The sequence below is a fragment of the Pelobates fuscus genome, chromosome 6, assembly GCF_036172605.1.
Source record: "Pelobates fuscus isolate aPelFus1 chromosome 6, aPelFus1.pri, whole genome shotgun sequence".
NCBI classification, from domain to species: Eukaryota; Metazoa; Chordata; class Amphibia; order Anura; family Pelobatidae; genus Pelobates; species Pelobates fuscus.
In genome coordinates, this window is record NC_086322.1 from 2,226,119 (window position 1) to 2,251,278 (window position 25,160).

Here is a 25,160-nt window from a genome sequence, read left to right on the forward strand (position 1 = left end):
CCATCCGCACAGATCACGTATCCCATCCGCACAGATCACGTATCCCATCCGCACAGATCACGTATCCCATCCGCACAGATCACGTATCCCGTCCGCACAGATCACGTATCCCGTCCGCACAAATCACGTATCCCATCCGCACAGATCACGTATCCCATCTGCACAGATCACGTATCCCATCCGCACAGATCACGTATCCCATCCGCACAGATCACGTATCCCATCCGCACAGATCACGTATCCCATCCGCACAGATCACGTATCCCATCCGTACAGATCACAGAACCCATCCGCACAGATCACGTATCCCATCCGCACAGATCACGTATCCCATCCGCACACATCACGTATCCCATCCACACAGATCACGTATCCCATCCACACAGATCACGTATCCCATCCGCACAGATCACGTATCCCATCCGTACAGATCACGTATCCCATCCGCACAGATCACGTATCCCATCCGCACAGATCACGTATCCCATCCGTACAGATAACGTATCCCATCCGTACAGATCACGTATCCCATCCGCACAGATCACGTACCCCATCCGCACAGATCACGTATCCCATCCGTACAGATCACGTATCCCATCCGTACAGATCACGTATCCCATCCACACAGATCACGTATCCCATCCACACAGATCACGTATCCCATCCGCACATATCACGGATCCTGTCTGCACAGATCACGTATCCCATCCGCATAGATCACGTATCCCATCCGCACAGATCACGTATCCCATCCGCACAGATCACGTATCCCATCCGCACAGATCACGTATCCCATCCGCACAGATCACGGATCCTGTCTGCACAGATCACAGATCCCATCCGCACAGATCACGGATCCTGTCTGCACAGATCACAGAACCCATCCGCACAGATCACGTATCCCATCCGCACAGATCACGTATCCCATCCGCACAGATCACATATCCCATCCGCACAGATCACGTATCCCATCCACACAGATCAGGTATCCCATCCACACAGATCAGGTATCCCGTCCGCACAGATCACGTATCCCATCCGTACAGATCACGTATCCCATCCGCACAGATCACGTATCTCATCCGCACAGATCACGTATCCCATCCGCACAGATCACGTATCTCATCCGCACAGATCACGTATCCCATCCGTACAGATCACGTATCCCATCCGCACAGATCACGTATCCCATCCGCACAGATCACGTATCCCATCCGCACAGATCACGTATTCCATCCGCACAGATCACGTATCCCATCCGCACAGATCACGGATCCCATACGCACAGATCACGGATCCCATACGCACAGATCACGGATCCCATACGCACAGATCACGGATCCCATCCGCACAGATCACGGATCCCATCCGCACAGATCACAGATCCCGTCCGCACATATTACTTTCCCCATCTTTGTTTGTGAATACTATATGTTAATGTGAATTTAATCGATATTGTTTATTAGATGTAGTTGTCGAGGAAAATGATTCCTACACACTGCGTTGTGACCCACATACACAGAATGTTAAATGGCTGACTCCGTCCGATGACTGCGTTAACTCATCACAGAACGCCTTGGAGCTGACTGATTTAGAGAATCCGTGTGCCGGTAATTACACGTGTCTGACGATGGATAACATTCTCCTGAAATCCGTCTACCTGCTCATAAAGGGTGAGTGATTAACACTGTATATATTATATTCACTATATTCAATATATATTCACTATAGTGACCTAACAGGATTATTTACTAACTAATATAACATGGATAGGAGCTGATCCAGATTCCCAATGGTACTGGGGGCTAGTGGATTAGTTCCAAAAAAGTGCCCACTGTTACTCTCCTAGAAGTTGGGGAATAACCCACAAAATACAATATAACAAATAAGGGTGGACTATAAGTCCTAATTGGAAGAGTAAAGCAAAATATAGAGAAGGGAAGCCCTACCTTTAATAGTCCTAAGGGGAAACGGGAGTTGTAAGAAAGGAAAGGGAGAGACAGAAAAGTATATGTAATATATGTATATATACACAAATACACATATACATAATCTATAAGGATACTGCTGGGTTAGCTAAAATGAACAAAGCTATTAAGAAGGTCTGAGCCTAAACTGAGCGCTGTCCCAGCCAGTATACAGAGGTCAGGTATATCCAGAGGTAAAGGACACTGGGGTGAAGATGAAGGAGCCAAACCCCAAACGAGAAACTCAGATAAGGTCTGTCTCTATATCACCTCGGCATCGTGGACTAGCCACTAATGCCTACCTGAACCACTCTCCCTTCCTTAACTAAAAGAAAATGAATAAAATTTAACTTAGCTAGTGCATATTAGTGCTACCGAGTGTAGTAAGTAAAAAAAAAAAAAAAATAGCTTGTCGCGCGTTTCGGCGTGTCAGCACACCGTCGTCAGGAGAAATGTCTATGAGCTGGCCAGGCTATCCATTTATATGTATTCGCAATGAGCTATTAATCAAAGTAAAATGCTCAGGGTGTATGATGTACAGTATACACCCTCCTTAATCCTCATTGGGCTTAGCCTACTGAGGGGCGGTACCTAATTCATTGTGTATGGATCAAAGACTGTGCAACATTCCTCCCTCCTATTTCTATTGGGTGTTGCCCATGTGGGGCAGATGCGGAGTCAAACGCCAGATAATACCTAACGGGATGTGTGACTATATTCACCTATCTCCCCAGTTAGGTTAATCTGATTTTCTGCCGGGTTGTCACATGCCCACAAGTTAGCCACACATCCACACGAGAGTCACCGTGCGTGTGTCGAGCAGTCAGTACTCCTCCCCAATACCTGTAGATTGATTAGAGTTCTCTAAATAGAAACAAATTGTAATGTATGGACATTACTGAGAGGACTAGTGCATCTCTTAAAGAGATATTATCATACATTGTGTAAAACATTATTTGATAGCACATTATAATATTATATTAATCACTGTGTACACACAGCGCCTCTGGAAAACCAAGGGACAATTATTAGGAGGTATACTATATTAAATAGTGTTTTATACATCCTTGATGTCCACAGAGATGATTATATGGTAGTAAACGGTGAGCAATTAGATAATAAATAACAGGATCTGGGGTGGTCCGCTGCCCAGACCTATTATTATTCTGGGTTTAGAGTGTTACTGGTGTTGATTCAACAGTGACATCAATCTACAGACAAATATCAGACTCCAAAAACAGCCAAATTCTGCCTCCGTTCTGTGAGATGTGTAGGCGTTTCAGAGGACTTACGAGGTCTCAATCATAGGTCCTGAATCTGGAATGCTTTAGAAAGTTCCTATCATACAGCGTATACCACATTTTTACAGAAGTGGCACAATTTCATAAAGCTCTGCGTTCACCCATTGCTACCATGACCTAAAGGACAATTATTAGGAATTGCACTATATTGAGTAGCGTTTCATATGTCCACAATGTCTCCAAGAGAGTTTGAGGAGTGGTGAATAGTTTGGGGTGAGCCGTCAGATGTATAAGATAAATGAAAACGTTTTGCACTAGTTCGCTGCCCAGACTTATTACTGTTCTGGATTTACAATGTCGCTGATATGATAAAATCAATCAACAGAAAAGAGGTACTCAGACATATATCAGGTTGGAAGCCGCCAGCAGATAATAACAATTCATATACAACTATTTACAATTTCACTATCTTAGAAAGGAGTGATAATAGGAGAAAGCTATAAAAACAGAGGAAGAGAATCCCTCATAAATCCGGAAGGATTCCCGCTGTCTCAGCCTTCGATCCCAATCGCCTTTGCATTGTGTTTGTGGAATATAAATCTTACTTTATTCGAGGAGTTTTAATGGTAAATCTTTAGATGGCGTGAGTCTCCAGGGGTCTTCTTACACAATTAACATGCTCCCTAATCCTGAATTTGAACAGGTTAAAAGTTTTCCCAACAAATTTTATTCCACAGGGACAGGTGAGTAGATATATCACTCCCTCCGTCCGGCAGTTAAAGGGACACTATAGTCACCTGAACAACTACAGCTTAAAGGACCACTCTAGGCACCCAGACCACTTCAGCTTAATGAGGTGGTCTGGGTGCCAGGTCCTTCTAGGGTTAACCCATTTTTTCATAAACATAGCAGTTTCAGAGAAACTGCTATGTTTATGAATGGGTTAAGCCTTCCCCCTATGTCCTCTAGTGGCTGTCTCACTGACAGCCGCTAGAGGCGCTTGCGTGCTTCTCACTGTGATTTTCACAGTGAGAGCACGCCAGCGCCCATAGGAAAGCATTATGAATGCTTTCCTATGTGACCGGCTGAATGCGCGCGCAGCTCTTGCCGCGCGTGCGCATTCAGCCGACGGGGAGGAGAAGAGGAGGAGAGCAGGAGGAGATCTCTCCGCCCAGCGCTGGAAAAAGGTAAGATTTAACCCCTTTCCCCTTTCCAGAGCCGGGCGGGAGGGGGTCCCTGAGGGTGGGGGCACCCTCAGGGCACTCTAGTGCCAGGAAAACGAGTATGCTTTCCTGGCACTAGAGTGGTCCTTTAATGTAGTTGTTCAGGTATTATCTATAGCTTCCTGCAGGCAATCTAATGTAAACACTGTATATTCAGAGAAAATACAGTGTTTACATTGATTGATAGGAATACCTCCATGGGCCACCAGAGGGACATCCTATCATGCAGGGCCCTAAAAAGGCCCTGTACACGTCAGACGTATTAAAATACGTCTGACGTGTGCAGGAGAGAGAAGGCACTGTGTGCGCGCCTTCTCTCTCCAGCCTGTCAGCAGAGGAGGGGGGCGGGCAAAGACCGCGAGCTGAGCTGTCAGTCAGCTCAGCTCGCGGCCGCGCACACCGCGCGCATTCGCGGTAGTGCGCTCAGAACTTCGGAGGGCACATGCGCAAAAGAGAGCAATGACGCTTCCAAATGGAAGCGTCTGATTGCTCCCTGCTCGCGCCCGCCTATTTCGTCATTTTGATGAAATAGGGGGCGCGGCTTCACGAGGCTCCCGGCGCTGGAACCAGGTAAGTAAAATTGCCTCCCTGGAGAGTCCCTTTAACCCCTTAAGGACACATGACATGTGTGACATGTCATGATTCCCTTTTATTCCAGAAGTTTGGTCCTTAAGGGGTTAAAGAAGGAACGAATTGGAAACGTTTCTTCTCCATTGCTGTCAGTAAACTGTTTAGAGTTTTTAGTCAAATGCATACATGCGCTGCAGTGTCCGCATTTATATGTGCCCTCAGGTAAATACTGCTTAGAAGATTTCCTCAGTGGGGCAAGGTGGCTTTGTACTAAAGTATCTCTCAAATTCCTGCCTCTATGTGCAGTCACAGAGGGGAATGGAGTGATTACTTGTTTTATATGTGGGTCTGACATTAAGATCGGCCAATAACATCTAAAGGTACCTGTAGCTTTGAGTAGCGGTAGCAGGGCTTCTTCTCTGCTGGTTACTCCAACAGCTACTCAGGAACAAACAAGAAAATTCAAGACAGCAGGCATAAGTACAAGATGACACACGAATATCCCATCACCCTTCCCAATAACTGGACGACACTCAGTATTAGGAGCAGAACTCATCCTTTAATGGCCAGACTGGCCTTTTATGCAGGTTTTGCCCCAAAGGTTACCACCCAAGTGGACCTTGTGTGGCACCGATAAACATATACAGCAACCAATAAACACAGAGTCAGGTCATAAGACACTCCCATACATTACACACTATCCCTTCCCTCTGCTCAGGAGATAATTGAGTTAATTACTATATCAACTCAATTATCTCCAAACAGAAAATCTAATTTTTTATACTTTTCTGGAAATCCCCCCAAAACATATCCTATATTCATAATTCCAACATCCCCTGATAGCCCCGATCTGGGGGAGCAACATACTGAAAAATACCCAGATCAGTTCAGGGGTTCAAAAGTTTTATGGATATCTTAGTTTTACCGGCCACCCAGGGCCACCCAGTTAGTTAGTGCGGTTGGCAATTAGAATAGTGTGAAACAAGTTAGGGAGGTCAATTAATGCCACGCTCCTCTCCTGGTTGGCCTGGTTGTTCGGTAGTTAGTTTGTTTGTCACACAATATGGTGTAAAATAGTTGAAACGGGATTCTTACCGAACAACCAGATGAACGAGAGTCAATATTACATTGTCACTTGTTTTCCCCAAGTAACTAACAGGGAAGGTGTTACGGTTACCCCCAGGCTAGCTGGAAGCTGGACCGCTTGGATGATCTGGATCCCAGTTTGGAGAGAGGGAAGAAGCCGCTTCAGCTGGACGTTGTAGCGGTACTTACCCTCTCCAGGGGCCGGCCGGGGTCCTCTCTTCTCGCCGCGCGCGGTCCTGCTCCTGCACGAGCCGCGCGTGGCTCAGCCAACAAGATGATCAGTCAGGCGGGCAGTGACCGCGAGAAGCGGTCACGTGTCCCGCCCGACACTAAGAGCGCGCCGCGCGTCTCGGGCGCGCTCTTAAAGGGACAGTGGGAGACTAAATTAGAATCAGTCTCCCATTGGCCCCTGTCAGGCCACATTCCCCATACACTCACATTTTGGGGGCGTGGATATGACAGGGGCCAATCAAAGTGAACCTTAGGGTATTTATACTCACCTGTTTCCCTTGCTCCTTGCCCTATCGTGGTTTCTGTCCAGTTTCCCTTTAGTGCTTGTATCGTTCAGTTGGTTTTTTGGTGCTTGACCTTGGCTTTGTTCCTGACTCCGCTCTCTCTTTATCCTTGCTTGCTTATCCGCTATTTTGTCCTCTGTGTACCAGTCCTCGGCTTGTTCTACGTTACGCTGTCTCTCTGTTCCCTTGACCTCGGCTTGTTCTAGACTCTGTCTTGCTTTTTCTCGTCAAGTCCGGCCATTCTAAGGTCCGGTAAGACGAACCCTGGTTTCTTGTCTCCTGACTATCTGTACTATTCCTGCGTGTTGGGGTATATTACCGTGACATTACGATAGGGCCATGGACCCCGCAGGTTTAGGTCAACAGATGGCCACTCATGAGGCTAGATTCGCAGAACAGGATCACCGTATGGATCAAATGGCTCAAGCCATCCAGACACTGTTATCCAGATCAGCTCCGGTACCTGTACCTACGCCTCCTGTAAACCCTATACCGGACACAGCTAATATGCCTAATGCTTCTGCACATCTAACCCCGCCACCTAGGTATGGAGGGGACGCTAAGACATGTAGGGGATTCCTTAATCAAGTGGAATTCCACTTTGAAATGTACCCACGTTCATTTCCCACTGATAGATCTAAGGTGGGTTTTCTTATGCACCAGCTTACGGATAAGGCACTAGAATGGGCAAATCCTATTTGGGAGGCTAATGGGCCTATGGTACACGACTTCAATAGCTTCCTCACAGCGTTCCGTAGAACATTTGACACGACTAAAAGGTCAAAAAATGCCGCCAGGGCATTATTGAGAATAAAGCAAGGATCTAAATCTGTAGCCGATTATGCTATTCAGTTCCGGACCCTTGCCTCACAGGTAGATTGGACTAATAATGGGCTTACTACCGCGTTTATGGAAGGTCTGTCTGATACTATGTTGGATGAGGTAGCAGCTAAGGACCTCCCTGTACCCCTGGAGGACCTGATTGACTATCTTATCGATATAGATAACAGGATCCGTGACAGGTTATATACCAGGTCCAGAAATAGACATTTTGTTCCCTTTAACTCCCCTAGAGCTGAGACTCCCGAGGGATCTAAGGGTTCTGAGGAGGAACCTATGCAGTTAGGGGTTGCCAAACTTACTGACGCTGAAAAGCTTTATAGGAGAAAGGAAGGACTTTGTCTTTATTGTGGTAGGAGGGGTCATATGAGACAAGACTGTCCCGTGCGTCCGGGAAACTATCGCACCTAAGACCATATAGAGGACTGGCCTTGGGTGTGACATCACAGTCCTCACATTTGCCTCTTAATAAACTACTTCTTCCTGTTTCCCTGCACCTTGATAATAACTGCATAGCAGGGAATATACTAGCCCTGGTTGATTCCGGAGCGGCCGAAAACTTTATTGATTCCAGTTTTGTCAAGGAGAATAACATACCCACCAGAGAGAAGGAGACACCCTTGGCCGTTGAGGCCATAGATGGTAGACCATTATGCTCTCCAGTTATCACACATGAAACTGTTCCACTACATATGTCTACAGGGGTGTTACACTCTGAGACCATTCGGTTTCAGATCATTACTTCTCCTTCCTCTCACCTCGTGTTAGGGTATCCTTGGTTACGTACTCATAATCCCACCATTGATTGGGAGTCAGGACAAATAGTTTCTTGGAGTGATTCTTGCCAAGAGTCTTGTATTGTTAAAGTCACCCCTTTGAATTCTACTAATATTCCTCCCGTGCCTACGGTCATACCCTCTCAGTACCTGTCTCTTAAATCTGTTTTTGATAAAAGGGAGGCTGAAAGATTGCCACCTCACAGGCCTTACGATTGTGCAATTAATTTGTTACCTGGTGTTATGCCTCCCAAAGGGAGAATATATCCTTTATCTCCTCAGGAGAATCTGGTTATGGAGGAATATATTAAGGAATCTCTAGAGAAGGGATTTATAAGAAGATCCTCTTCCCCGGCAGGGGCGGGTTTCTTCTTTGTATCTAAGAAAGATGGCGAATTAAGGCCTTGTATTGACTATAGGGGCCTAAATAAAATCACCGTCAAAAATGCGTACCCCATACCTTTGATCACAGAACTATTTGATAGGCTTAAACAGGCCACAGTTTTTACTAAATTGGACCTTAGGGGTGCTTACAATCTCATACGTATCAAAAAGGATCACGAGTGGAAGACCGCTTTCAATACCAGGAGTGGCCACTACGAGTACACTGTGATGCCCTTTGGTCTTTGTAACGCCCCAGCAGTTTTTCAGGAATTTATTAATGATGTCCTACGTCAATTTATACATACATTCGTTATAGTATACTTGGACGACATATTGATTTATTCTACTGATTTACAGACTCATCACATGCATGTTAAATTAGTGTTGAGAACTCTTCTGGTTAACGGTCTCTATTGCAAACTCGAAAAATGTTCATTTGATCAATCTGAAGTCCAATTCTTGGGTTATATAATCTCGGCCAAGGGTTTTCGTATGGATCCCAAGAAACTGTCTGCCATTATGGAATGGCCTCTACCCCAGGGGTTGAAAGCCATTCAGCGTTTTCTGGGGTTCTCTAATTATTATAGGCGTTTTATTAAAGGGTTTTCTGCCATTGTTGCGCCTATAACCAGAATGACCAAGAAGGATGGTAATACTCATGTCTGGAAACCAGAAGCACTCGAGGCCTTTGAATTCTTGAAGGCTACATTTGCCTCTGCTCCTGTTTTACAGCATCCTGTCCCTTCACTGCCCTTTATTCTTGAAGTTGATGCTTCTGAGATAGGGGTAGGTGCTATCTTGTCTCAAAGAGATTCACCTGAAAAGCCGTTACACCCTTGTGGCTTCTTTTCCAGACAGATGTCCAAAGCAGAGAGGAATTATGATGTAGGCAATCGTGAACTCCTTGCTATCATTTTGGCGCTCAAGGAATGGAGACATCTGCTAGAGGGTACTAGGGATCCCATCCTCATTTTAACGGATCACAAAAACCTCTCTTACCTTGGTGAAGCAAAAAGATTGTCTTCCAGGCAGGCCAGGTGGTCTCTGTTTTTGTCTCGTTTTAATTACATAATCACTTACAGACCGGGTGACCGTAATACTAAAGCTGACGCTCTGTCCAGACAATTCGAGACTACTGACAAACTCGAGGTCGATGTTACCCCTGTCATTCCGCCTGACAGAATAATAGCGACTACTGTTCTTTCCATTTCGTCTTCTCTCTTACAAGCTATTCAGGCTAAACAACACTTGGCTCCTGGGGAGAGGCCTGCTGATAAGCTATTCGTTGATATACCGGAGAGACGAGACATCTTGTCATTATATCATGACACTAGAACTGCTGGACACCCTGGTATTTCTAAGACATTCTCAGCAGTTTCTAGATATTTCTGGTGGGCTTCCTTGCGCAAGGACGTCACCGATTACGTTAATGCCTGTAGCACTTGTGCCAGTATGAAGTCCTCCCACAGAGTTCCTTGTGGGTTGTTACATCCGTTGCCCATACCCGAGAGACCGTGGTCCAATATATCCATGGATTTCATTGTTGAATTGCCTCCCTCTAATGGTAAAACTGTCATCCTAATGATTGTGGATCGTTTTTCTAAGATGGCTCATTTTGTGTCTCTTGTCAAATTACCATCATCCAGGGAACTTGCCTCTATCTTTGCCAGGGAGGTGTTTCGGTTGCATGGTATTCCCACTTCGATCGTGTCCGATAGGGGTAGCCAGTTTATCTCCAGATTCTGGAGATCGTTTTGTACAGAGATGGGTATCTCCCTCTCGTTTTCCTCAGCCTACCACCCCCAGTCTAATGGAGCTGCTGAACGTGCCAACCAATCTCTAGAGCAGTATCTTCGTTGTTTCGTGTCCCACCATCAGAACAATTGGGCTGACCTTCTTCCTTGGGCTGAGTTTGCTCGTAATAATGCTGCTCATGAATCCTCCGCTAACAGCCCTTTTTACGATGTTTATGGCCGGCATCCCGTGGTTCTTCCAGCTGCATTCTCCTTACAGGGCATGCCAGCTCTGGACGAACATTTGGCTAGTCTACGTAATACTTGGGAGCAGGTTCAGTGTTCTTTGGTGGCCTCAGCTGCTCGTCAGAAGGTTCAGGCAGACAAGCATCGCAGGGCAGCTCCATCCTATGCTGTGGGAGACCGGGTTTGGCTTTCTACTCGCAATATTCGTCTTCGTGTGCCTTCTATGAAGTTGGCCCCTCGTTTTATTGGTCCTTTTCGTATCTTGCATGTGGTTAATCCTGTCTCGTATGCATTGGATCTTCCAAAAAATTTACGCATTCCTAACGTGTTTCATACCTCCTTGTTAAAACCCCTCCTGTGCAACCGTTATACTCGGCATGTCCCTCCTCCTCCTCCGGTTTCTGTGGAGGGCCATGAGGAGTTTGAAGTGGCGGCTGTAATTGACTCTCGTTTGCTTCGGGGTCGCCTCCAATATCTGGTACATTGGAAGGGCTATGGGCCTGAGGAACGCAGTTGGATTTCCGCTGACGCTGTTCACGCTCCTCGCCTTGTGCGTTCTTTCCACGCTCGTTTTCCTGCCAGGCCTGCTCCTCCCCGCCCGGTGGGCGTGTCTTCAGGGGGGGATACTGTAGCGGTACTTACCCTCTCCAGGGGCCGGCCGGGGTCCTCTCTTCTCGCCGCGCGCGGTCCTGCTCCTGCACGAGCCGCGCGCGGCTCAGCCAACAAGATGATCAGTCAGGCGGGCAGTGACCGCGAGAAGCGGTCACGTGTCCCGCCCGACACTAAGAGCGCGCCGCGCGTCTCGGGCGCGCTCTTAAAGGGACAGTGGGAGACTAAATTAGAATCAGTCTCCCATTGGCCCCTGTCAGGCCACATTCCCCATACACTCACATTTTGGGGGCGTGGATATGACAGGGGCCAATCAAAGTGAACCTTAGGGTATTTATACTCACCTGTTTCCCTTGCTCCTTGCCCTATCGTGGTTTCTGTCCAGTTTCCCTTTAGTGCTTGTATCGTTCAGTTGGTTTTTTGGTGCTTGACCTTGGCTTTGTTCCTGACTCTGCTCTCTCTTTATCCTTGCTTGCTTATCCGCTATTTTGTCCTCTGTGTACCAGTCCTCGGCTTGTTCTACGTTACGCTGTCTCTCTGTTCCCTTGACCTCGGCTTGTTCTAGACTCTGTCTTGCTTTTTCTCGTCAAGTCCGGCCATTCTAAGGTCCGGTAAGACGAACCCTGGTTTCTTGTCTCCTGACTATCTGTACTATTCCTGCGTGTTGGGGTATATTACCGTGACAGACGTCCAAAAGAATCCTGTAAATGTAGAACAATCCCACTAGCTATTGTACAGCTAGGATACTCTTTTCCCCACAAAACGAGTCAAGGCTGCGATTTGAAGGTCAAACAAGAACTGGCTTTAATGGCACACAGGAATCGATATTTATACAAAATCTCAGGTCCAGGAACAGCCCCCTCTGGACCTGATGGGATACAGGAATATTACAAGGGATTAACCAATCAGAATAAAATGCATTGTTTGAATTTGTTACCGCCCAGCTTGGAGATAATGAATCCAACGGCTATGACAATACAATTATCTCCAAGCGCCCAAAATACCACGTTTTTATTACACATACAAAACAGGTTAAAAATATATAACTTCAACAGTTTCAGCTATAATTCGTGACTTCCACCATTCCTTCTGTAGCCCAGGTCCAGGTGCAATAGTTCACTGAAGAGCGCCTCAAACCCACGAACCATATTTGGTCCCGAGCTTGAGATGGTGGCCATGTTTTTGTGTGAGTCAATAGGCAGCGGGACCTCGGCATCAAACTCGTGGAACGAGTAACGGCCAGAGTTGTGCACGAATACCCGCTCTCTGGCTGGATGTTTCAGCTGTTCGGGAGACGAACGTAGACTGCCGTGAAGGGGGTACTTAACCTGCGGTTAACCACAACGCTCAACATTCTAATTGAGGCCACACGCCAGGCTGTAGGTGATCCCCGTTCATGACCCTTTCAGTAGTTAGACTATCGGGAGATAAGGCACGAACGAGAATGCCCGGAGGCCAGCAATTAACCTGCAATTAACCGCAGACCGCAACTCTCTGGGCGATCAAGTGGTACCACATTCCCCTCGCAGGGTGGTCGGTCGTTCGGTTGGTTGAAAAGTGACCGGGGTTAAGTGGCGGCACACGCCAGGGACCGGGTGGTCCGTTATTCATTTAACGAATCGGTGTAAGTAATCCGTTCATGAGTTGGGTACAGGATTCAAGTACCGAAGCAATATTATAATAAAGGAACAACATAATGCTTGTCTGTAACGGGTTTTTAACAGAAGGTAATTGAAATACAGTAACAAAAGGGTGGGTGGACAGCCCTCAGCAAAAGGAAGGTACTGGGGTGAAGCCCCTTCCGCTACAGTACCCATCATACATGTCCACCCTGCATCGTAAGTGGCTATGCAACGGATCAAATTAGAGTTCAATGTTTGTTGGTTACCGTCAGTGAGTACTGAATCTCTATCTAAAAGGATTGCTCTGAAGTAGGCTTTTCTTAGAACCCTATTCGGGTAGCCCTTCTCTTTAACCCCTTAAGGACCAAACTTCAGGAATAAAAGGGAGTCGTGACATGTCACACATGTCATGTGTCCTTTAGGGGTTGAAGGCTCTCCGAAGTTCCCAGGCCTTGGTTTTAGAATCCTCAATGGTGGAACAATTCCACCGCAGCCTTAGGTATTGCCCAATAGGTATACCCGCTTTTAATGGTTGAGGATGGTAGCTAGTCCAGTTCAACAGGCCATTGGTAGCAGTCTTTTTCCAATACGTGGTTGCCACTTTACCTCCAGGCTGTATTTTGTATAGGAGTGTCCTGGACCTGAGAGCCAATGTAATCGTGCATAGGGACTTGCATGAAAGGCCAGTTGTGGCTACTAATAAACGAGTTCCTGCCTACCCTCAACATAGAGTCTCATCTCGTGTGGAGAAACAGCTGTATCTGCTCTGGGGATTGATATTATCACTATACTCCTCTGGGTTATAATCACTTGCTCTTGTAAGAGCAGTCTGCTACACTGTCTGGAGTAGGAGAGGTCTGCCCACCGGCAGCTGGATCCTGGTCTTGGTGGGTGGAGGACGGCGAGACCCCGGCTTTGCTGTAACGCTGGAAGTGGGGACTGCAGTGCTGTTAGTGTCTGGTGTAGTGCTTGGAAGTACTCGGAGGTACTAGGGAGCAGTGATTGGCAGAGGCACCCAGTTGGGGTGCCAGGCGGTCCATCACACCCTCCCCCCTGCTTGGCATATACTGCATGATTATAATCATCCCCCCCCCCCGCTTAGCATGTACTGCATGTAAGTAATACCCCTACCCACGCTGCTCGGCATGTACTGCATGTAGTCACTCTCCCCCTGCAGAGGTTTGGGTTGGACTCGATAGCCGTCTCTGGGCGTCTTGTAAATGGTTTCTGCTGTATAAACTCTTAGCATTGTAGCTGGACTAACGTACTGACCTCAGCTCTTAAAATAATACTTCCTCTTTCATCCAAGCTGGTTCTTGTAAAAGCAGAACTTGTGGCTGCACAGAGTTTCCTGACAGCAGTTTGGAAAACTATTAAAACCTTCTCTTTCTGTCTATTTAAAAAATTCACAGATTTTACTTTTCGTGTGAGAGTCAGTGTGAGAGCGTCACTGTGAGAGCCTCACTGTGAGAGCCTCAGTGTGAGAGCCTCAGTGTGAGAGCCTCAGTGTGAGAGCCTCAGTGTGAGAGTCAGTGTGAGAGCCTCAGTGTGAGAGCCTCAGTGTGAGAGCGTCACTGTGAGAGCCTCAGTGTGAGAGTCAGTGTGTAGCAGTGATGGTGATGGTGATGATGGTGATAGAAGCAGTGATGGTGATGACGGTGACAGTGACGGTGATGATGAAGGTAGCAGTGATGACGGTGATGGTGGCAGTGATGGTGATAGTGATTGTAGCGTATCCCCAGATAACCAGACCAGTTATCTCCGCTAGTTCCCTTCCTTCAGCCAATCAGGAACTCTTGCATGGTTAGGGGACTTAGCTCTATGCGCTCCCAGAGCTGGACGGCACTCAGTCCTGGGAGCTCTATTCCTTACAAGGACTTTCCCCGTTGAATCCCCTGCAAGCTGGAACAGCAGGCACAGGGGTTAAATCTTCCTTCCCTTCAGTAACCAGAAAACACACAGTTCTGGAGGTACAAACTCTGACAATCTTTATTTGGAACACACAGCTTTTATGCACAGACCCCCACAGGGGGTCTCCATTCAAAGTTACCCAAAACATAAGCCAGCCCCGGCATTGCTGTGTCTGGAAGATAATTAAGTTCCCTCTCAGGTCCAGAGGGTAATCCCTCTGTTACAAATCGCTATCAACATTTATTGGGTGTGTATGGCCCTTTAAGAACCGTCTGGGGACATATTGTGACTTTGGTGAACAATGCCCCTTTAAGACTATGTCCCCAGACCGGTAAAATAACTTGCCCCTGGCTTTCCCCCACTTGGTTCAGTAAATAGGGCTTACTGAACCAAGTGCCACACAGGCGGACCACCCAGAAGTTAAAGTGTGCAGGCAATTTACCTCCCAGGCTGTGAGGTTACTGCAGGTTAATTGCACGTGGCGGCGGCCATCTTGGTTCAGTCGAACGCGGTCAGCGGTGTATGCTAAAGATTCTGTGGAACTAAAATCGGCTACACATTCTGCCGAACACCGCTGACCCTTACCTTCTCCCATACGGAACTTGCAGCTCCAGAGACCCGTTCGAAATGGGACTTAGTCGTTTTTCCGCATGAAATTGACCGACCGCACAGCCCAAATCTATGGAACTGTTTTGGGCAGGAAATTGTGCTTGCGGTCGGTCATAAAGGACTTCCAGCTAACTTTTGATCCACTGGAGGGATTTGGCTGATTTTTGGAAGTGTTTATGTTTGATGTATGCTGAGTCTGAATATGCAACTTTTATTGAAATTGGATGTATGGTTTTAAAGTTACAGTGTGTGTGTAAAAACTGTATTTTTATTGTATGTAATAATTGGTTTAACTGTTTATCTGAGGGGAGGGAACCTGTGGGCTGTACTATGCTGTTATTGGTTAATTTCATCCTCCCCCTGGGAGTGTCCTGTGTGTACCTTATCCTAATAAAAAGCAGGCTGGGTGTTCCAGTCCTCAGACCTCTTCTGACCCTCAATACGTAGCCTTGTCTCGTTATTGGAGGGAACTGCTATATCACACTGGGGACTGCTATGCGCTGCATATTCCCCTGAGCTCTTAATCACTTAGCTCTTTTAAGAGCTTGTTCTGGATACGCTCTCCAGGAGGAGAGATCTTCCCCACACGGTCCTGAATGCTGAAGGTTCATTCCAGGGTGGAAGGAAGACGGCGCGGCTCCAGTTAAGCTTCGGCGGTTGTGGAGTCTGCGGTGGTTGTAGTGTCGTCTGCAGTGCTTGGAGTCCTCTGAGAGCGCTAGGAGCATCCATCAACGGAGGGTACTCGGTCGGAGTACACGGAGCTCCGTTACACCCTCCCATGATCCTCTGTGCCTGAGAGGTAATCAAGGTCCCTTTCATGTCCAGAAAAGTCTTCAATAGTTCCAACCTCCCCCCCACAAACATTTTAACATTACAAAAGGGGTTAATAGATTGTATGAAAGGACAGAGCTTACAACCTGAGTTAGTCTTTGAAGCTAGGGACTCCAACAGAGCTCTTTGGTAAGGTGTGAGAAGTCACATCTAAGTGCCCTGGAAGCTTGGTTTGCCTCTTAGATAGGAAGTCCTCTGACATGTTAATGCTCATCAGCTTTCAGGAACAAACAACCTCTTGTGTTTCTGTAGCGGGACCTGGGTAACCTAGCTGGTTATCCCCTTTGGTTAGAATAGGTCAGACCCATGCCCCCAATAACTGGACGAGACACAGTTCCAGGATACAACGTTTGACAATGTTTATTTGGGCAAACAGCTTTTTATGCACAGACCCCCGCAGGGGGTCTACATCCAACACAAACACATACAGGAGGGGGCAGGGGAACAGATAACCATCTCCCGCTCTGGGAGATACTAACAAGACACAGGGACACGCATGAGTACACATTACATTCAGGGGGGTCACACCTTGGGGCTTGGTGCCCCGGGACAGGAAGGGGTTACTGGGTTAAAAGCCCTGGGACCCATCTGGGAACCCTGCAAAAAGCGGGGCGATCGGATGTACAGTTCCATGGTGTTGCTTGGTTTAGTCCGGCGAAATCAAACTTTGCGCCTAAACCAAGCAACGACAAATAGGCTGAAAGGGCACAAACCAAATCGTGCCAACCAGTGTTAGGGGGAGGAAGGAGTTTCGCCGCCCAATCCAAAGGAAGGGTGCAAAACTCGGCTGCACCAATCGGTGCTCGAGGAGGAGAGCGGTTTCGCGGCCCAATCAAAAGAAACCCGATGTCACCAATCCTCTGAAAGGAGCGAAACTTATTTACGCCAATCAGCACCCAGGAACGAGAGGAGTTTCACCGCCCAAAAGGATGGAAGGGCGTGAAACCCCATTTGAACAAGCGCTTCTTCTCGGATTGGTCGCCCGTTCCCTCGCGTCGACCGATCAGGAGAATGGCGCACACCAAATTTGAATGGGCGCTCCCTCTCCCATTGGTCAGCACGGACTTCCATGCAGCCAGCAGGACCCCTGTGGCCCCAGGAATTCCCTGCTGGTTTGCGTCCCTCTCTCCGGTGGGCACCCATACTCGGTACCCGCCGGAGAGAGCGTTCGCCTGGGTAGCCACGGGCCTAGCCTCGTAGCTCCCAGGTTTGTGAGTGTCAAGTGATTACAGCTCTGTTAGGAGCAGGTAGGATGATCCCTGACACAGGGATCGAAGACAGTGAACGCAGGCCGGTTCGGCAGTCGAATGCTCCCCCTAGTGGGCGTTCAGTTATACGAACCGGTGGCCACCCAGGGGAAGCATGCGCCGCTCGTTCCCTTGCAGTATGCGGTTTCACACCTCGTTAGTGAGGTGTGAACATTCTAAGTAAATGTTCCAAATAAAGTGCCGGGGTGGTCCGGCACACAGGGCTCCGTGCACCGGAGCACCCCCGTGCGGTCAAAAGGTGCACTGCAGGATTTTAAAATTACATAAAGAGGAATAGGAAAGAGGGGAAACACACATTCTAGGAGGACACATCCACACATATAAAACAAAGCAATTCACAGTTTAGCAATTCACAGTCCCGCCACAGTTTCAATATCATATCCAGAATAAGACAAGCATAATCTTCCAATCCAGCCCAAACATGATTTGTGAACAAGGGATCCCACAACCAATATATTGCCTCTTAGATAGGGAGATCCCTGACATGAGGATCGTAAACAATGCATGTCACAGTGATTATGGTGAAAGTAGCAGTGATGGTGATGATGGTGAAAGTAAATCAAAAAGAAAAAGAAAAGAAGTCGAGCCTTAAGGTAAAGCACTTATGGGTAGAGATGCAGTGAAAAAATGGGGGGATAACCCCTAAACAGTGAGTTGCACTTTAGAGAAAGAAAACAAAAAACAAAAAAAGTGGGCATGTCTACCTACATAGTGTGTAATGTGTAGAATATAAAATGTAACTTTTATTGGTAAAAACAAAAAAAAAAGATGAGAAGAAAAATAAGTGTTACGGTACCTCCAGTAATAAATGCACAAACCGCCGTTTAGTGAATGCTCCCCGGTCGCAATAATGTGGTCTGGTAGCGTATACAGTATAACCATGCGAACCGCCAGCTAGGGCACACTTCAAACTCCCGAACGGTACCTGTATGGCTTTCTCCCTTCTTGAGCTCCAAACATACGAATTGCCACTTACAGCCGAACGGCAATAGGTTCCAAGCGGCACATAATCCCAATAAGCAGTCTCTAGTTGTCGGTAATAAAATCCCCCCAATAACGAGACCAAGCTCCGCTTTGAGGGTAAAACACGAACTGAGTTTACTGTGGGCTACCTGCCCGTATTTATGCAGGTCTCCCACTTGGTGGACACTCCCCTAGGGGACCAAATGGGAGACTGGAATAACAGAAGGACATGGGGACATTTCAGGCTTACATCCCCACAATATTCCCAACATGCATCACAGTTTCCTCCCCTCTGCTCGGGAGATAATTGGGAAGTAATTCAATTATCTCCCCGAGCAGAGGCACATCGCCATTTTAACTCAAAGTTATAAAACACATTAAAATCTATAACTTTACAACTGCCGAACATATTGCATTTCTATAACACATCACCAGATAGCCTGGATCTTAGTGCATATTATTGGCGAATAGCGCTCAGATCCCATACGCATAGTTCAATCGCCATGGAGTCAAAGTTGGTTATAGCTCTTTGGTATGCGATTGACTCCATGGGACGGCTATCTGGGTTAAGTCCATTCGTGTTGTTAAATCTCCCGGACGGCTGGTATTTGTATTCTTCTGTCGATTGAGAAGGGGAGGTTGATGGCTTCAGCGGTGTTCGGTTGAAAAAGTGTCCGTTTTGAGTTCCATGAAATAATCATTGAACACGGCTGGGCTTTCGCATAGTTAAAATGGCCGCCGCCTCGTGGTCGACATACGAACGACGACCACCCTGTCTTCGGTCTTAATTGAGAAGTGGCTGCGATTAACCTCAATGTTCTAATTGGGATCAATAGGTTAACTAGCAGCACACTTCTCTCCTGGGTGGCCGTCCGTTCCAGGCATACGAATGGGGGAATTCATGCAAACGGCAAAACAGACGAACACAGTATTTTTAGTCCATACGGATGGGTCTGTCACAATAAGAAAAGCAATAGAGGAGAAATATCTTCACTAACTTTCCCAAAAGTGCCCAATTATTGCCACGAAATCTCTCAGTAGACGTTAGGTAGGGGGAGGGGGGTGGGGGGATAAAGTGTGAAGCAATGTAATATTGCTAAATCATGTTACTTACAAATGGGAGATCAGAAATGCTAATAATGAAAGCAGTAAATTGCTGATATTTGCTGATATTAGTTGATCTACTCGTAATCCAATGGCTGTGAGATGTTTGTGCCACATTGTAATAGAGTCTAGGTGATACCACGAGGATATCACAAGGATTCTAGGTGATACCACGAGGATTCTAGGTGATACCACGAGGATACCACGAGGATTCTAGGTGATACCACGAGGATTCTAGGTGATACCACGAGGATACCACGAGGATTCTAGGTGATACCACGAGGATACCACGAGGATTCTAGGTGATACCATGAGGATTCTAGGTGATACCACGAGGATACCACGAGGATTCTAGGTGATACCACGAGGATACCACGAGGATTCTAGGTGATACCACGAGGATTCTAGGTGATACCACAAGGATACCACGAGGATTCTAGGTGATACCACGAGGATACCATGAGGATTCTAGGTGATACCACGAGGATTCTAGGTGATACCACGAGGATATCACGAGGATTCTAGGTGATACCACGAGGATTCTAGGTGATACCACGAGGATACCACGAGGATTCTAGGTGATACCACGAGGATTCTAGGTGATACCACGAGGATTCTAGGTGATACCACGAGGATTCTAGGTGATACCACGAGGATACCACGAGGATTCTAGGTGATACCATGAGGATTCTAGGTGATACCACGAGGATACCACGAGGATTCTAGGTGATACCACGAGGATACCACGAGGATTCTAGGTGATACCACGAGGATTCTAGGTGATACCACGAGGATACCACGAGGATTCTAGGTGATACCACGAGGATTCTAGGTGATACCACGAGGATTCTAGGTGCAGATCCTTTTATAGCACTAAAGTAAAGGAGTGTTGGCCAAGGATGCAGTGTTAGTACAAAGTGATGGAACAATTAAGCAGCAAATTGTGCATGCAAGAAGGCTGTCCACAATGAATACAGAGAAGTGCTAGCTGTTTGTGCAGTGGGTTAATGCTATATTGTAACTAAATGTAATCACAAGTATCGCGAGGTGATACAAGAAATATACAGTACTGCACAGAAAAGAAAAAATATATATGGCTAATACTGTGTCTAGTGGATACACCACTAGCGAAAAGAGTTCCTGGAACAGAGGTGCTATTCTGGTGGTAAATCACCAGTGCCTTCAAGGGCACCCCTTAAAAAAGCCTCCTCTGAGCTAACACCCCCCTTCCAAATATAATATCAAAGTAGTGTTTGACAAAGAGAGGGGAATATTTCCCAACAAAGATTTAATCTCCTATGTAACTGGACGTAATTCAGAGCAGGGGCTCTTCTCGCTAAGGGGTGCTTCATTTCTGATCTCCTTGTACTAACCTCCCATTTGTTGCCAACACACTAAGTAACATGTTTAGCAATATTTAGCAACATTGCTTCACACTTTATCCCCCCTTCCTTATCGTTGTATTAGCTACCTAACGTCTACTGAGAGATTTAGTGGCAATAATTGGCCACTTTCGGGAAAGTTAGTGAAGATATTTCTCCTCTATTGCTTTTCTTATTTTTCTTCTTATCTTTTTTTAGTTTTTACCAATAAAAGTTACATTTTATATTCTACACATTACACACTATGTAGGTAGACATGCACACTTGATGGTGAAAGTAGCAGTGATGGTGTGGCGAATGTAACCTCGCCACTGGTTCTTGGAGGGGCCTGTTTGCCAGCCTCCCGCCTCAGGACCATGGGCCATGTAAAAAAGGCTCATAAAAGACCTCGTTCGTGCCTTTTTGCTCTTCTGTTCGGTAGATTGCATTCCCCTCCTATTCTAACATTATCCCTATGGCGAAAGTAACCTCACCACTGGGTTTTGGAGAGGCCTGCTTGCCAGCTTCTTGCCCTGTGACTATGGCCCCTGGGGTGTTTTGCCATTTAAAACACTATTTGTGCATTTTGGGACTTAGCACCATGTCCCTTTCAAACATGTTGCGGCAGCCATCTTAAATTGTCCAGCAGTGTTTTGTCGTCGAGTGTATGGAACTGTTTTGGGCATGGGACCATGTGCATGGTGGGGTAAAAATAAGACTTCCAGGAAATTCCTGAACCTCTGAACCGATCTGGGTGATTTTTGGATATGTTGTTCACCTAGATAGGGGCTATCAGGATGTATTTTTATGTTTTATGTATTTTTGTGGGGATATGTTGTATTTTGGGGTACTTTTGGGGGTTTGTAAAAATGTATGCATTTTCTGTTTAGAGTTAATTGAGTTAGCCCATTGTCTTTGTTAATTGTATCACAGGCAGAGGGGAGGGAATGCATGTGCAATGTGTGCAATGTAGGGGAGTGTCTGCATGTAAGATACTTGTAAAGGATCCTGCTATCCGTGCAGCGCTGATCCTTGTACCGTCTCCCGAAATCCAAGCTGAAAAGAGTGAAGTAGTGATTATAGCTCCCAATTCCCCAAACAGTCGAGTCGAGACTTCATGAAGGGGTAAAACGATCTGTTTATTGATGGCAAAACTCAGCCCTTTTATGATGGTCTCCCAGCAAGGGAACTCCCATATGGGACATTGTGGAAGACTGTAACAAAATATACATAACCAATCAGTATACAGTACAATTATTATACACACCCACAGGAAGAGTGTAACCCCTCCTCTCTATCCTGGAGATAATTAACTTAAGTGGTTAAAGAGAACCTAATTATCTCCAGGCAGAGAGAAACGTGCTTTTTATATCTTACAAAACTGTATTAAAATCTATAACTTAGCTTTAACCGAACATAACCTTTAAGTCCCACATATCCCCAGATAGCTTGGATCTGAGTGCATATTCTAGGCGAATAGCGCTCCGATCCCACGAACACAGTTCTCAAAAACGTCGACTGAAGTTTGGCTTTCACCGGCTGTTCGCGTGTTTGTAGCCGACTACAAGTTCCATACTGTAGCTATCTGGGGTCGGTCACTTTCGCATACATCCACGCACGAATGAGGTAGTATCTCCGGCATTCGTGTGTTTTCCACCATATGAACGAGGACCTGAAGAGGTATCAGCGGTGTTCGGCAAAATAAGTAGCTGAAATTAGTTCCAGAGTATCGTCGCCGTTTACCGCTGCACGGTCGACACTCCAAAATGGCGATTGCCACGTGTTCGGTAGCCGAACACGGATCACCATGCCTTTCATCAATTACCTTGAGGTTAACCGCAAGGTCTGGGTGGTAAATAAGCAGCACACTCCACAGACAGGGTGGTCGGCCATTCGGCAGTTTGTTCGTCTGTACGAACAGCATTATCCTGGCTGTACTGGAAGTTAAACTGCACGAACCAACATACGAATGCACCAGGGGAAATGTAAAATCCAAGCAAATAAGGCGAACGATGTGATCCAGAGACAAAGGGCTCTGTCCCAAGTGCCTTAAGACCCCATAACTTAACGGGCCAGCATCCCAGGGTAAGAGGCTAGCAATCCGACAGGGGGCAGGGCAGTTTGTCACATGCAGACCCAGTGACAAAAGCCATTTTGTCACAATACTGTTTTGAGTGGTTTTGTGACTTTGTGTCCTGTGCTCCACAAGATCCACCTAGGTGGTAACCTGGAGCCTTGTTGTAGGTCCAGGGTGGGTAGAGGGCGGCGAGTTCCCAGCCAAGCTGCGGCGGTTCGTGGGATCTGTAGTGCTTATGGTGTCTGGTGCGGTGCTGATGGTCCTTGGTAAGCACTAGGAGCATTGATTAACGGAGGGTTCGTCACAATCCCGTTCGACTACCGAACAACCGTATGAACCAGGAACCACCCGGGAGCTTGTTAACACCTATTAACAACTTGGAACGGTTCTCACCGCAGTGTTCTAATTGTTCGTCTGGTTGGCTGCAATTCCTATGGACAACCACAAGTTGGTGGCCATCTTGTCCACATGAACGCAGGCAGCGGTGTTTGGGCATGAATCTCAAGGAACTAAAATCGGACACAGAAACTCCCGAACACCGCAGGACTTCCATCATCACCTGCGTTCTATACAACTTAGAAGGGAACTGTTCGGTGAGATCATTCGTCTGGATGAAGGGAACAAGCTCTAGGGTAAGACTATTGACTCTGTTCGGTAGTTTGTTTGTTTGCAAACTACCGAACTAGACCAGCGCAAGCCCTGATTCTCTGGAACTGTTTTGGGCATGGGACCATGCGTGCGTTCGGTCAAAAATAAGACTTCCAGGAAATTCCTGAACCCCTGAACTGTTCTGGGTGATTTTTGGATATGTTGGTCACCCAGATGTAACTTTTGTGGGGTTTTATGTATTTTTAAGGTACTTTTGGGGTTTTATCAAAATTTGTGTTTTTCTGCCTGGAGATAATTTATTGGATATATGCAGTCCATGACTCAATTATCTCCCAAGTACAGAGGAGGGATTATATAAAAACATATAGTGTAATATTGTTTAAACACCAATAATTGTATAGAACCAGATATATGTATATTGCACAGAGGGATTGAGGGCGGGCTCAGTAAGCTTACATGCTAGAGGGAGTGGGGTATAGTGACACAGTAACAGAGGGATTGAGGGCCCTGCTCAGTGAGTTTACATGTTAGAGGGAGTGGGGTATAGTGACACAGTAACAGAGGGATTGAGGGCCCTGCTCAGTGAGTTTACATGTTAGAGGCAGTGGGGTATAGTGACACAGTAACAGAGGGATTGAGGGCTCTGCTCAGTGAGTTTACATGTTAGAGGGAGTGGGGTATAGTGACACAGTAACAGAGGGATTGAGGGCCCTGCTCACTGAGTTTACATGTTAGAGGGAGTGAGGTATAGTGTCACAGTAACAGAGGGATTGAGGGCCTGCTCAGTGAGTTTACCACTTAGAGGGAGTGGGGTATAGTGACACAGTAACAGAGGGATTGAGGGCCCTGCTCAGTGAATTTACATGTTAGAGGGAGTGGGGTATAGTGACTCAGTAACAGAGGGATGCTCATTGAGCTTACATGTTAGAGGGAGTGAGGTATAGTGACACAGTAACAGAGGGATTGAGGGCCCTGCTCAGTGAGCTTACATGCTAGAGGGAGTGGGGTATAGTGACAGTAACAGAGGGATTAGGGCCCTGCTCAATGAGTTTACATGCTAGAGGGAGTGGGGTATAGTGACACAGTAACAGAGGGATTGGGGACCTGCTCAGTGAGTTTACATGCTAGAGGGAGTGGGGTATAGTGACACAGTAACAGAGGGATTGAGGGCCTACTCAGTGAGTTTACATGCTAGAGGGAGTGGGGTATAGTGACACAGTAACAGAGGGATTGAGGGCTCTGCTCAGGGAGTTTACATGTTAGAGGGAGTGGGGTATAGTGACACAGTAACAGAGGGATTGAGGCCCTGCCCAGTGAGTTTACATGCTAGAGGGAGTGGGGTATAGTGACACAGTAACAGAGGGCCTGCTCAGTGAGTTTACCACTTAGAGGGAGTGGGGTATAGTGACACAGTAACAGAGGGATTGAGGGCCCTGCTCAGTGAGCTTACATGCTAGAGGGAGTGGGGCTTCGAGACACAGTAACAGAGGGATTGAGGGCCCTGCTCAGTGATATTACATGCTAGAGGGAGTGGGGTTTCGAGACACAGTAACAGAGGGATTAGGGCCCTGCTCAATGAGTTTACATGCTAGAGGGAGTGGGGTATAGTGACACA

General features: G+C 46.9%; 1 protein-coding gene across 1 annotated transcript in view; it reads left to right on the plus strand.

Moving 5' to 3' along the window:
* LOC134614085 (interleukin-12 subunit beta-like) overlaps positions 1–25,160 on the plus strand; it is a 69,855-nt gene that overhangs the window by 2,465 nt on the left and 42,230 nt on the right. Inside the window, exon 2 of the mRNA XM_063457505.1 lies at positions 1,467–1,673. Within this exon, the coding sequence (XP_063313575.1) occupies positions 1,467–1,673 (207 nt within the window). The remainder of the gene's footprint in view (positions 1–1,466; positions 1,674–25,160) is intronic.